We start from the raw sequence: 14,285 nt of genomic DNA, 5'->3' as shown, positions 1-14,285 counted from the left end.
CCCCCTCCCTGCCACATTACCTCTGAGCCTGATGGGGAGGCAGGCAGCCTGGCAGCTGGCGAGGCCGGTCGACTGCCTCGCTCAGGGACCTCAAAGGCCAGGTCCCTGCGGGCCATGTCCCGGGCCTTCTTCTTCTTCTCAGCATCCTGGTCCCGAGGCTCGGTGCCCACGTGCCCCTCGGAGCGAGTGAGCACGCCCGTCAGGAAGTCCACGATCTCATCCTGGTGTAAGGAGGGACGGACGCCTGAGCTCCCGTCTGGAGAACAGGGATCTCCCGACAGTTCTGACGAAAGCTGATTTGTTTTGGCGCTGGCGTCAGAGCGGCCAGGCCCTCCCCTCGTGCCTGAAGCGGGAGCCTCGTGAGGGGGCACCCAGGTGGCCATGCGCCCCCACACCCCCAACAACTCCTTCTCCTGATGCGCCGCCCTCCTAGCGCGCTCCTCTCCTCCGTGCTTTCCCTCTCCCCCTCACTGCTTATGATTCAGGGTTAGCAGAGGCCCTGGGGGACCCCCTCCTGTTCGGAGCCCAGAGGCTGCCGCTGCCGAGCCACGGCTAATCCGGCTCCGTACAGGCCCCCCGCGAGGAAACGCACGGCAGCGGCATACCTGAATGCACCTGTCCACCATGCTCTGCGTGAGCCCTTCTGACTTCTTCTTAGCTTTGCTTATCCTAGGGGACACAAGGAGGCAGTGTGCACTTCCCGAGCACTGCATGGCGCCACCCGGAGCTAGGGACGGGCCTGTCTTCTGTGTCGGGAGCGCTGCACGCCCAGGAAGGACTACGTTAGCCCTCAGGCAGGTATCCCAACCTCTCTGCACCTTAGTTTCCACGTCTACAACATGGGGACTCATATGCCTTACTCATGAAGTTGGGGGATTGCACAGAACATAGCTCCATAAGTCCCAGAGCTATGGCCTCACAGACTGAAGTCCCCAACATGGGCCCAGACCCCAAGATTCCTGTGTGATGTTGAAATGAGATTCATAGGACGGGAGGAAAAGGGGCCAAATGCTAGTTCTGAAGGGTAAGGGAAATGCCGACAGCTGGCACCACTGCCCTCTGAGAGCCTGCCTTCTGACTGCAGGGTGTGGGCAGAGAGAAACGGCACCACGTGACAGCGTGGAGGACGTCCAGCGCTCCCAAATTCTGAGACCCCAATATACTGGTTATTGGTCTCTGACCTTGTGTAACACCCCATTTTACAGATGAGGACAGTGAGTCCAAGAGGGTGATTTACCCGAGCTTCTTAGCCCAGGACCGAGGCTAAATGGAGGTCCGGTTTTCAGTCCAGTGCTCTGGGCACCATGCCAACCTGTCCCCTGTTCACTGTGAGGAAACTAAGCAGCCTCACAGTGGTGGCCTCACTGTCCCCGTCCGTCTGAACAGCATGAGAGGTGATGCATTTACAAGAACACATGGCTCCGAACATCCAAGGACTAGCTTCCACGCCCACGAGAAGCTGTCAAACAACCAAGACCAAAAGGACTTCTCCCAAACGCCTCTGGGTAAGAAACCCACAGACAGGTGTGAGCAGGTACATGCTTTAAGCTCTCTAGTTAAAGCACACAAATGGTTGAACCTCTAAGGGTGCACATATCAGAAAAGGAGGCCCGATACATGACACACTCTTTTTCAGTACATTGCATGAAAACGGAACTGAAGACCCTACAGGCAGCCAGACTTTAAGGAAGAATGGCCAGCTCAGTGACTCAGGGGCCTTCGTAAAACCCCTCCCAAACTCTGGCTGTTCATACTCCAAAATATATAAAAGGTGCCTGATACAAATACGATCTGTGTTCACATTTGTCCTCAGTAGGAACAACATGCAAAGAAATGCCTATCCCAGTGAAACCATGATGACAAAGGCTATATTTACAGGGTCTCAAAGTGTCTTCTCCCCACAAGACAACTACTAATTACAAATGGAAAACAGTAACTTTACGGGGGAGAACCCTGGCAGGTGCCACCTTAACCGGTGATCAAGGTCGACCTCACAGTGATTAAGACGGGTCAGCATTAGGTATCGCATGTGGGTGCACGCAGGGCACCTCCCCTATGACATTCCTGCTACAAATGTTCTTCTCCACCACATAGTCAGAAAATGTTAAAAACCTAACTTGGGGGAGAGTCTACAAAATAACGGACAAGCAGTCTGCAAAACTATCAAGGTCATGAAAGACAAAGACGGACTGAAGAATGGTATCAAATTAATGGAGGCGGAGGAGACATGACACCAATAGCAACTGACAAAATCTGTCTGTAGACAGATTTAGACAATAGTATCAGGTCAGTGCTCATTTCCTGACTTTTGAGAATTATACGTTGGTTAATATTTGGGAAATCCGGTGAAGGGTATATAGGAAATGTTTGTACTAATTTTGCAATATTTTACAAATCTGAATTAGTTAAAAATGTAAACAAAAAAATTTTAACGCCCCTTTTCAGGTTTAGTCTCACAGGCATCTCTGCAGCATGGCTCTCTCGCAGCCCTGTGGGGCCCACCCACCTGAGATTATCGTCGGCTCCCCCAACCACCACCAAGCTGTTCTCAGCCCGAATCTTCTCTCGGAAGTCCTCCATGGCTTCAGGGTGACACTGCAGGGAATTCTGACCAATCACAAAGAGGACTGGAGTCTTCATATCCAAGAGGGGGTCATCCACATCCTGCAACAGGCACAAGGCCACGACAGGCTGAGCGCTGGCTGCCGGGCCCGGAGGGGCCGCCGCAGTCTCCTGTACCCAGCCTGGGCATGCGCTCCCTACGCTCACCGCCCAGCTAACAGCAGCGCCCCACTTACCCCTCTGGGGCCATCCACAGTGAGCAGAGGGAAACCAAGGCAGACAGCTGCAGTGACGTACTCCATCACCGACACCTAGACGTGACACAACATTCTGTCTCAAGGTCAACTGCTTCATCCTACCCCGAACCCAGCGAGTGCCATCTCCTCCTCTCATCCTAACCCCCCGAGAACCAACCACAGCGGCAGCAGTAAAAGCGCAGCACACAGATGGGCTGTTCCATGAGTAGCTGCCACCTGGAGAACTGGGCCTGAGAGCACAGGGTGGTAGCTCTTATACTTCCATCCCAACTCCAGGCCAGAGGCCTCCCGCTTGCCTTTTCCTCCACGTCCAGCAAACACAACCAGGACACAAATGCTGCTCTTCTCCCTTAAATGAAGAAATGTCTCCCTTCTCAACTTAATGGGTAGCTCCCAGACACCCCAAATTTCTTAGAACAGTCACTGACGGAGTCCTGCCATCCTGGGACCAGGGTCATGAGAAAATGGCCTTCTGTCTCATGGCCTGAGACGGCATACTGACCAGACCACACAAAGCAGCACAGACTTCGCTGACTGGATTTGCTTGAGAACCGGGGCTCTGGACAGGTCAGAGACCCTTACACAAACTAACGTACACATAAACGTGTGGAAAATAATAAAGAAAAGATTCCTTGATGACTCGGAAAGGGACAGGACAGCAAACTCCAGGCTAGTAAACATTTTGCCTGCTGGAATTATTGTTTTGGTTGTTTTATTAGGTGCGAGAATAGTACTTATGTTTGGGGGGGAAGGGAAGTTTTTTCCCATAGACACATGTTGAAATACATATAAATGAAATGTTAGTTGGGATTTTCTTCCAAGTATCTGTAGAGAAAGAAAGTGGGCAGGGGTAAGATGCAAACGGCCAGGTCATGAGTTGATCAAGCTGGGTGAGGGCCCAATGGCTTTTTTATACTAGTTTGTGCCCCTGTAAGTCTGTTTCATCTTGTAGCGTTTACAACATAATCATGAAGGTGCAGCAGCTAGCACACGGCCTGCAGCGAAGCAGGGACTCTGCGGTGGCTCTCAGAGCAGTCTTTTCTCCCAGGACAACCTCCAAGGAAGCGGGCATGACTTACGTGACAGGCCACCAGAGCTCCTGTATTCCAGCCAATGAGAATGACGGGCTTGTGGGGGAAGTGGCTGTGAATCTTTGTGGGAAGACAGAGAAGACGGTAAGCCAGGAGGCCGCCGCTGCTGCAGAGCCAGCCTAGAGGTGGGGCTGCCGCGTGCACGCCGTGCGAGCCGGCAGGGGAATCTCACCTCCAGCACCTTGCTTCGCACAGCCCCGATCATGTGCTCGAGACACTGCAGAACCCCAACCCCACTTCCACTGCTCAGCAGGTGGGTGGCGACAGGGATGACCTAACGGAAGGAAGTGGCAACCACGCCAGCAGAGGTAAGTTTCGAGTCTTCTCTCAGATCTGCTAACTACCCTAAACCTTCAACTGGGCTAAGCACTCTTCGAATTCCAAACAAAACAGAAGCTGGGGAAGTTCTACCTCTAAGCTCACCCACTTGGACCCCCTCTGCATTGTCTGCCCAGCACCCAAGACATGCCCACCCAGGACAGAGTTCCTCTGGTCCCCACACATGCCTTGCCCAAGCAGGACAGCTGAGACTGCCAGAAGCGGTGACGGCGTGAGGTGGGGAACACAGAGCTGGAGGGCCCAGAGGAGGCGATGAGGATGAGCGGAGAGCCCGGGAGTTTGCTCTGTGGAGAAAGAACCCGCCGGAGAACGGGAGTGAAATGTCTCTCCATGAGACCCCAAGTGTCCCCAGGCCTTCCCATCCCAACCAGTGCTGATCTGCTCATGAAACTATGTTAAGACTATAACACCCAGTTATTAATGGAAAGTTAAACAAGCCACTTATCCCCCTCCTGCCAAAGTTCTAAGACCAGATTCTAGACTCCACAGGCCACGGTGAAGTCCTGAGCCGCGCAACTCACCGGTTTGTTGTGAGAAAGCACCCCCACCGCAGGGTCCCAGGGCCTCTTCAGCAGGAGGGATAAGGCCTCAGCTCCTGCAGCCCCCGTCTTCGTGTTGGACGACACAAGCATCCGGTCAATCAAGGTAGGGATCTAGAAGCCAGGAAGAGCAAAGGTGCTTCCAGTGCGAAGCAAGAGACCTGCCCACCAGCAGCAACCAGGCAGCAGCAGAGTTCCACTGTGAGCAGACAGACTTCGGCTGAGCCTTCACACCTCCCTCAGGAGCAGAGGTGCAGGCCAGTGCGTGGCTGAAAGGTGAGCCTCCGTCACTGAAGGCAGATGGGTATTGTTCTCTGGAAAGACACCTGGTGATAGGCGTCAGGAAACTCCCTTCCTCAAAAGGAATCTACTTCTGAGAACCTTTCCTAACAAAATATGTCAGAAACACACACACACACAGCAGAAAAATATATCAGAAACACACACAGCAGGGGTTTGGAAAAAGACAAATTCACTTTCAGTAACAATCAAAAAGTGGAAACTACTTAAATGCATATGTAAGAGAGTGGTTAAGCAAATTATCTACATGATTAGTTATTAAGGGTTAATTTTAAATGTTTTTAAAAATTTGTAATAATGTAGGGGCATAATTTTGCTAAAATGTTCAAGGTGAAACAAAGTATAAAAATTATCTCCACTCAGGAAAAAAATATTAAAACGCCAAAATGTTAATAGTGCTCTTTATGGCGTCATGGCCAACAGACACGTGAAAGACACTCAACGTCACTAATCATCAAGGAAATGCAAATTAAAACCACAATGAGATATCGCCTCACACCTGTCAGGATGGCTGTTATCAATAATTCCACAAACAACAAATGTTGGCAAGGATGTGGAGAAGAGAACCCTCGTGCACTTTGGTGGGATTGCAGATAGGTGCAGCCACTATGGAAAACAGTATGGCAGTTCCTCAAAAAATTAAAAATGGAACTACCTTATGACTCAGCAATTCCACTCCTGGGTATTTATCCAAAGAAATCCAAAACACTAATTCAAAAGATATACGCTCGTATGCACCCTTATATTCACTGCAGCATTATTTACAATAGCCAAGCTATGGAAGCAACGTAAGTGTCCATCAATAGATGAATGGATAACGAAGAGGTGGTACATATATACAATGGAATATTACTCAGCCACAAAAAAGAACGAAATCTTACCATTTGAGACAATATGGATAGACCTGGAGGGTATTATGCTGAGTGAAATAAGTCAGACAAAGAAAGACAAATACCGTATGATTTTACTTATATGTGGAATCTAAAAAACAAACGAACAAAACTGAAACAGACGCATAGACACAGAGAATCGATGGTTGCCAGATGGGACAGGAGATGGAGGATGGGTGAAAAAGGGTTAGGGATTAAGAAATACAAATTGGTAGTTACAAAATAGTAACCGGAAGATACTGAGGAAGAAGGAAGGGAGTTAACACTGGATAGCAACCACACTTTTATGAATTATTAGTACTTGTTCAATGATTTCTGAATTCATTGGCATTGAATTTAAATGAATTTCAAGAAGCTGAATTTAAACCCGTTGTCAACCCTATATAACCCAGTTATTAGCCTAGGACACACTATCGTGTCTAGAACTGACCAATACGATCTGAAGTAAATTTGAAAGTTGTTCATCTTCTGTGATGGTCTTTTGATCTCTAATCCTTGATCATATGTCATACTTAAAAAGCCATCACCTAAATTGATTTCCATAAATTGTTTCATGAAAATGTTCTCTTTTTGTCTAATTAAACAATTAGTTCTTGGTGTGTCCTTTCTTCAAAATTGCTCGGTTATTCTCAGTTCTTCCCATAGTAATTACCCTCCTCCTTGAAAATGACAAAACACTTCTCTTCTTCACTTCTTCAAATAAATTAACATCCTTTTCATAACTTTTTTTAAACGGATCCACTTTTTAAATCTTTCAATCATCTATACTGCTCCTATATGCAAAGGCATATTCTATTATCTGGGATATAAGGTTCTCACCAAATTACGAAGTTGAATGACTACGATTGCAACTGGATTCTGAAGGCTATTGGTTAAAAGCCAATAAACTGAATGATTATCTGAGTCACAAAGTATACAAAAATAAACAAGTTCTGGTAAAACTTTGAAATCCTCAGGGGAAAGGAGTTAACTTATTTGTCAACATGTGCTACATCACTCTTTTCTGATACTCATCTTATTTTTCAGGTATACTAGTCAGGCTCTGTTTAAGCAGATGCATGCCTGGCACACACTTCTCCCCTGAATAACTGTTAGTTCTGCATGGCGGAACCTATCAAAAACGATTGGAGAGACATGGGGTGACAATGTTGGAAAGAATTTCCTAAAAGGCTGTGAATTCTGCTTCAAAAGTAAGGCAGCAAATTCATTCTTTCGCTCATTAGGAAACCATTCTATCCAGTAAAATCGGTGTCTTTTAGTCACTAAAAAAAAAAAAAGTCATCAGCATGGAAAGTTCAGACAGCATAAGAAATATAGTCAATAAGATGGGGTACTAGACTTGTGAGGGGATCACTTCATAAGTTATATAAATGTCTAACCACTATGTGGTACACCTGAAACTAATATAATATTGTAGGTCAACTGTAATTAAAAAATAATAATAAAAAATAAATAGTGTACAACAACAAAAGAATGTGCGGGGCTTATTCTAGGCACAGATGGCCGGAAGTCGGGGTTCGAGTAAGGGAGTACGGAAGGGTAGACCAAAGACCAGGGCCAAACTGCACAGGATCTTCACTGCAAACTGGCCATTTCTTTGTAATTTACTCTACAACTCTATGCCCCTCACCATCTTGAGGCAGAGGATATGATCTGACTAGAGTCTAACAGCTTTTATCCAGCAATAGAGTGCACCTCTGAAAGGACAGAGCCTTGAAGCTCATGTTCTGTCAATGCAGAAGACTTAGAAATTATTAATCAGTAGCCCTCTTCTGTGCTGGGAGCTCGGCTGACCGAGCTCCCCAGTCTTTCCGCACTGCTTCTCTCAGCAGACAGTGAAGAGGCTGGGTCTGTACCTTCTCTGCTCCCTTCACGGCGGATCTAATGGAGGGGCCGGGCCAAGAACAGGAGCCAATCCTCTGCATTTTCATCCAGCAGGCACACGAAAAGTTGTGGGAAACAACCAAAGTACTTCTTGTGACTCTGAGTCACGGGGCAGTGAGAGTCTGACGGTAGAGGGAACACTGCTGAGAGCACGGCCTCTCTCCGCATGCCGTCTGCCATTCCCACTAACACACACTACTACCCGGCAGGCGGCTGGGCAGCCGCCACTGTGCGCACCTGTGGAGCCCCCCCAGATGTCTGTGACGCTCATAAAACCTAGACACCACCTCGTTCACTTGGGAACATCCAGGCAGTAGCTTAAATGTGGAAGTGGGGTGAGGGGAACTACATCGCAGTCCTGGGGCCGTGAGAAGGAAGGAGTCACTAGAGAAGTGGGACTCTGGGCGCACGCACCCCCAGACCACATGCGCCTGTGTGTACCTCTCCCATGGAGACAGTTAAAATGACTGAAACACTCTCTGTCAGGGTACTGTCTTGGCCCCACACCCGACCTGTGCCCACGCCCACCCGCCATTCACCTCCTGGACCCAGGAATCTGCTACAGAAGAGGACAGGGGACATCTGGGCTGTCTCTCCAACAAAAAACAGGCTCCATCAGAGTGGGCATTGCTGTTTTGCTCACCTCAGTGCCTGGCACATTACAGGTGCAAAATAAATTATCTGTTGAATAAATAAGTTAATGTCAAATTTCCTACCTTGTATACATATCATTCATGTATCTAGTCCTGAGTTTTGTTTTATTGTGCACTAAACCAGTCTTCTTTTGCTTTCAAACAAACTCAGCACCTTTCAACTGAAAAACAGGTGGGAAACAATGAGTCTGAAAATTGGGAGGCTATGACGGGGAAGCTGTTGGCCAGGCAAACTATAGCAACAAAATGGGCCAGCTTCCTGCAAAGGAGAAGAAAGAAAGAAAAAAAAAGTTAAGAACTGAATCAATCCAAGTTGTCTGAGGCTGTTTTGTATCAGAGCAAAACTAAAAATTTCAAGAACCCATGACGGCACCACTTACATCATCGTAAACCATCATTGTAAATCGTGGGCTTACTATGGACCAAATTTTGTACCAAGCATTCTATCTGGATTAGCTGATTTAATTTTCACAAAAATTGTAGCTAGGTGTTAGATTACAGAGAAGGGAACTGAGACACTAACGCAGGTGACATAGCCAGTTAGTGACGGCAGTAGGATCAGCCTTGAGCACCCCATTCCACCACCCTGAACAAAACCCAGGGCAGTAACTGAAATCACAACAAAGTAGAATCATGAAGAAAAATAGTTTAACTTTGTGGGATACTATCTCAGTGAGAACGCACAGAAATGTAAGGATACGTTTTACAGAGAACTATTAAAGTCCAAGTATTGCTACTGAAGGCTCACCCATGATGACAGATGGAGACGCAGCCGGCCCCCCTGCGTGGGCACCTCCCCACCCGGACCCCTGCACTGAGCGCACGGCTGCTTCTGGTCCCTTCTCAACACTCCTCCCTGGGAAACTTCATCTTCTCTGTGATAATTCCTTTCTCACCTCAGAGGTGCCTCAAACCACAGCTCAGGACTGCAGAGGTTAGAAGTGTACTCTGGTTTTCAGGCCCACACCTCATCCTGAAGACAGCGGGACCGAAGATGTTTACACCAGACAAAGACATGAAACGACACCACGTCTCCCATTTTCAGTAGCAAACCTGGCAGATTCAGCCATGGCCTCCAGGCTGACCTGGCAATGACCTTGTCCAGCCACACTCTCAGAACCCTAGCAGAGGCAGGCTACCCCAGAACAGGGCAGACGCCAGTCATGCACAGCCTTACCTTCCCTTTCAGCGTCTGCAAAGCATCCAGGTAGGCCGCCAGCATGGGCAGACTCAAGGTCTCCACCAGAGTGGTGTGCAGCCACTGGGTCAGCTTGGTGTCCCAGCTCACACTCGCCAGGGCCTGCCGTACTCTTCTCGCACACTTGTCCACAGCCACGCGGCGCAGCACCGGCTCATTACAAGCCTGGAGTGACAAAACGTGAGGGCCACCTTGTCAGGAGATGGGTACACGTCAGCCAGCCAGTGAGGCCTTAACTAGGGAAAGCCCACCACAGGCAGCTTTCTGGAGCCTCACCCCTTCGTTGGCCAAGCGGGCAAGCCGGTCAGACTGCAATGCTTTGAGGGTCTTGTTGAATAGCTTGTTCTGGGCCACTGTCCAGCCCGTCCTGCAAGAGAAACTCCAAGGAGTTAAAGTTAAACCCCAGATGCTCCCCACGCATGCACACTGCACAAAGGTTATGCCATATCTTTTGCTGCCGCTACGAAACAGGGCAACTCGAAGGCGCTTAGTCCGAGACCACTGAGCTAAAGCACAGAGCCAGCCCCTGTTCCCAGCTCTGCCGCGGGGCCACCACAGCACTGCAAGGCAGAACCAGTCACAATGGAGTCTTTTGTGCCAGCCAAGCTAATTATTCACCTGGCAGCTAAAATAATACAATACTAAATGAAAGCATGGCTCTACTGCAGACATACTCGAATTTCACATAAAACGGCAGACAAGATGAGCAAGCATTTTAGTGTACTGAAACCTCGGGCTAAGATAAGAGGCCTACTTAAATTAGCTTCAGGAACAAAAGTAGAACAGAAAAATAGCAAACCAAGTGGCAATTCTCCCACTCCCTAATATACCACCCCACACTAATCTCTCTCCCTTTTCCATGTGTACATTTTTTCTGTATATCCCACAATTATCAAATTTATTTTTGAATGTCTGTTCCATTAATATTGCGTCAGCCCAGTACAGGCAGCGCGTGTACACTCCTACCCTGCTTGTGTGGCACGTGTCCTCCTCCAACCCAGTTGGGAAACCCTGCCATTAGAAACCTGTCTCACTGCTGTCCCCACCTGCCACACCCCACACAGTGAGGTGCAGCTTATTAAAGTCCCCGCCATCCCATTCCTGCCAATCTAAATTACTCTGATACCCCAACTCTGGGCAGTCATCTTCCTAAGGACACTAAGAGAAAGGTATAGAAGATGCCCAATCAATATTTGTTTACCAAATCTCTCAGCTGTAAAAATGACTGGGTGATTAGATTACCTTTAAAAACTCTTTTAAGTGGGTACCAGACCTGAACAAGAATGTGGAATGAAACCAAGGCAGCATTTCAAACCAGTGGGGATAAAGTTAGTGGGGCTGAGACAGCCAGGCGCCAACTGGAAAAAGAATCCCCGACCCCTACTCACCACTCTTCATAGCAATATAAATTTCAATTGGAACAAAAAGTTAAAGATCAAAAAATAAAATTACTAAAATTCTAGGAAAAACTAATCTACCTTAGAATGAGTAAGGCCTGTCTAGGTATGACCTAAAAATCTAGAATCCATAAAAGAAAGATAATTTAACTATGTAAGAATTTCAAACTTCCGTAGAGGAAAAAAATAAAGATCATAAATAAAGTCAAAACACAATGGGAAAATAAGTGCCATTTCATTAAAATAGAAAATTAAGAAAAAGAGAAAATACTCAAAACAAAAACAGTGGGCAAAAAACATGAAAAGGCAGTTCACACAAAAAAGTATAGTCAACTCCATTCAAACTCAAACACAGAAATCAAAATAATAAAACATTGTTTCATCTACCAAATGAGTAAAAATTAAGTGTAATACTACTCTGTGTTGAGAGGGTGTTGAGAAAATAGGTCCCTCCATACTTTGTTGCTGGAAATATAAATTAGTACAACCTTTTGGAAAATCAATTTGGAAAATCACTTTTGGAAAAAAAAATCAATCAAAAAACCTAAGTCAGATCATGTCACTCTGCTCAAAGCCCTCAGTGGCTCCATGTTAATCAATTAAAAGCAGAAGTCATTGCCGTGGGCGTGGGCATCATCCTGTGAAGGCCGGGACTTCCAGGCCTCACAGGATTGCAGGCCCACCCCCAGCATGCTCCATCATCACGGCTGCTAGTTAGCCATTTCCTCTGCCTGGAACAATGGCTCCCTCTTCACCTCCTTCAGGCCGTTGCTCAGAAGTCATTTTCCATGGAGGGGTCCCGACTCACCCCTATTTAAAACTGTCAACACCCCACTCTGACCCCAGCTTCCCTGCCCCCTCTCCAGCCATGTTCTATCCACTGTATGTATTGTTTCGTTGGCTCCCGCTACTGGAATGTGGAGGCCAAGGCGGCAGGGCCCTGTCGGTTTTAAGTGCTAGATCCCATGCCAGCCTGTGCAAGTGTCTGACACACAGTAGGGACCTGACCCAGTATGGATGAAATGTGTGCACCCAACATTCTAAGTCCTGAAACAGCTGCGCACACTCCAACCCTCCCCTCCACCACATGGAGTCCACGGGGACCGAGCAGCCGGACGCGGAAGCGTGACTTTCCAGTGACTGAGTCGAGCCCTTGGCCACAGCAGGTAGCCACATGTCAATGCCTCTTACTTGTCAGCCGACTGGCATCCTTCCCATCACACCCCACCAAGAAGGCACCGATTTTGCACAGCTCTTCCCTCTAAGAACACTGAGAACATGGCCTAGTCACCATGTGAGGGGCACAACTACCTTCTGTAATTCACTCTGTACAAACTACCTCTTAGAGTAAACACCCTCAGGAAAGGAGGAAAAGAATGGTCCAACTCCTCCTGTAAAATACCATCTCCAGTTTTACAATCGAACACAGCTCCATGATCCAGGAGACACTAACTGGGGGCCAGGACTCCCACCAGCTCTGCAACAGAGAGTGGGCCATGTGCCCTCATCTCCTCTGTAACAGCCTGGATGAGATGATCTCGAAGGTCCCACAGCTGAGCTGAGCTTATGATGTAAGCAGAAGCTGCGAGAGCTGTTCCAGACCACAGGAACAGCTCCTTCTCCTCTCCTGGCCACACCACACCCTTTCTTAACTCCAAAGCTCCCACCCTTTCCTAACCCCCTGGTGGGTATGAGAAGCAGTCAGGTTTTTAGAATTGTCCTTTTTCTTTTTTTCCAAAGATTGTATTGGGGAAGGGGAACAGGACTTTATTGGGAAGCAGTGTGTACTTCCAGGACTTTTCCAGTCAAGTTGTTGTCCTTTCAATCTTAGTTGTGGAGGGCGCAGCTCAGCTCCAGGTCCAGTTGCCGTTGTTAGTTGCAGGGGGCGCAGCCACCATCCTTTGCAGGAGTCGAGGAGTCGAACCTGCAACCTTGTGGCTGAGAACCCGCGCTCCAACCAACTGAGCCATCTGACCACCTGGGAGCTGATCGTCAGCTCATTGACTCCATTCTGGTTGCAGAGGGCACAGCTCGCTGGCCCACGTGGGAATCGAACTGGCCACCCCGTTGTCCAGAGCTCGCGCTCTAACCAAGTGAGCCATCTGTCCACCCCTGGAATTGTCCTCTTTCTTATTTTCCCCTAGTTCTCTTGGCTTTTTCCTGCTACTTCATCAGAATCCAGTCTGGTTTTGTTGCAGTTTAATATTCAAAGATTTTGTACTTGAGAGGCAGGGAGTGGAAGCTTCAACTCAGTTTCGGGACTCAGGATACCCTGGGACCAGGAGGTTTGTGGGAAGCAGCTGGTTCACATTATTTCAATGCACACAACACACACACACACACACACACACACACACACACACACACACACAGAGTAGTATCTCTCTTATGCAGACTGAGTCTCGGGTGGGCCTGAGGGTCTAGAGGTGATGCCAGGAGACCAGGTGGTCGCATGTGGTTTAACAAGTTCTTGGAGATACATGGATGTATTTCATATTAATACACCTCTTTGTTTATTGGCTGGTTCTACTGTGGTGAGCCTTTAGGTTGTGTCCCTTTTACTGCTCTTATGAAAAGCCGCAGTGACACCCCTCTTGTCCCCAACACACACATACAGTGACCTTGCTATGGTTGTGCAACTCTGTAGGACAAATTTCCAGAGGCAGAAATGGAAGCTCAAAGGCTACTGTGTTAAAATTTTCCGGTTCCCAGTTCTGTGAAAATAATATGGGTGAAGAACCTGCGACATCTTGAGTGGGATTACACTGCAGCCTTACCCCAGGAGTAGTGCTCACTGATAATTAAAGCCTATTGATCACGTTGCAAGCTTTAATGCCAAGGACAAAAAATGAGGTATAATGTACTTACGAAGCATAACCTACTTATGAGGCATCAACAGCATTTCACGTTCTTTATTATATAACAGGATGTTTTCTCCAGTTGTTTTTCTTACTCTATATTTATTCTGAAACTCAAAATGACGGGAGCAAGGGAAATGATGTGAACAAAATGGGAGGGGGGTTAGGAAGCTATTTAGAAATGATTCCCATATGCCAATGACAGCTGAAATTAAATTGAAAAACCACAACGTTGACAGTCTGAAATCCCAGAGAAAGTTCTGGGGTTGTTCCTGGATCGGTAACAAAGTGATTCTAAGAATTGAAATGTTCTCTGT

General features: G+C 47.7%; 1 protein-coding gene across 7 annotated transcripts in view; it reads right to left on the bottom strand.

Annotated features, from left to right (window-relative positions):
* The window catches only part of KANSL3 (KAT8 regulatory NSL complex subunit 3), a 35,966-nt gene that overhangs the window by 13,124 nt on the left and 8,557 nt on the right, over nucleotides 1-14,285 (bottom strand). For all 7 annotated transcript variants that reach the window (XR_013994566.1, XR_013994567.1, XM_081067847.1 and 4 more), the window contains 10 exons: nucleotides 9,990-10,080; nucleotides 9,693-9,878; nucleotides 4,771-4,902; nucleotides 4,417-4,533; nucleotides 4,083-4,184; nucleotides 3,899-3,970; nucleotides 2,799-2,873; nucleotides 2,507-2,664; nucleotides 606-669; nucleotides 21-221 (listed from right to left, as the gene is read on the bottom strand). Coding sequence is in view for 5 of the 7 variants with exons in the window: in XM_081067847.1 (XP_080923973.1) it covers nucleotides 21-221; nucleotides 606-669; nucleotides 2,507-2,664; nucleotides 2,799-2,873; nucleotides 3,899-3,970; nucleotides 4,083-4,184; nucleotides 4,417-4,533; nucleotides 4,771-4,902; nucleotides 9,693-9,878; nucleotides 9,990-10,080 (1,198 nt within the window). In the remaining 2 variants the exon portion in view is untranslated. The remainder of the gene's footprint in view (nucleotides 1-20; nucleotides 222-605; nucleotides 670-2,506; nucleotides 2,665-2,798; nucleotides 2,874-3,898; nucleotides 3,971-4,082; nucleotides 4,185-4,416; nucleotides 4,534-4,770; nucleotides 4,903-9,692; nucleotides 9,879-9,989; nucleotides 10,081-14,285) is intronic.

The sequence above is a fragment of the Rhinolophus hipposideros genome, assembly GCF_964194185.1.
Source record: "Rhinolophus hipposideros genome assembly, chromosome: 12".
NCBI classification, from domain to species: Eukaryota; Metazoa; Chordata; class Mammalia; order Chiroptera; family Rhinolophidae; genus Rhinolophus; species Rhinolophus hipposideros.
This window is presented reverse-complemented; position numbering and strand designations above follow the sequence as displayed.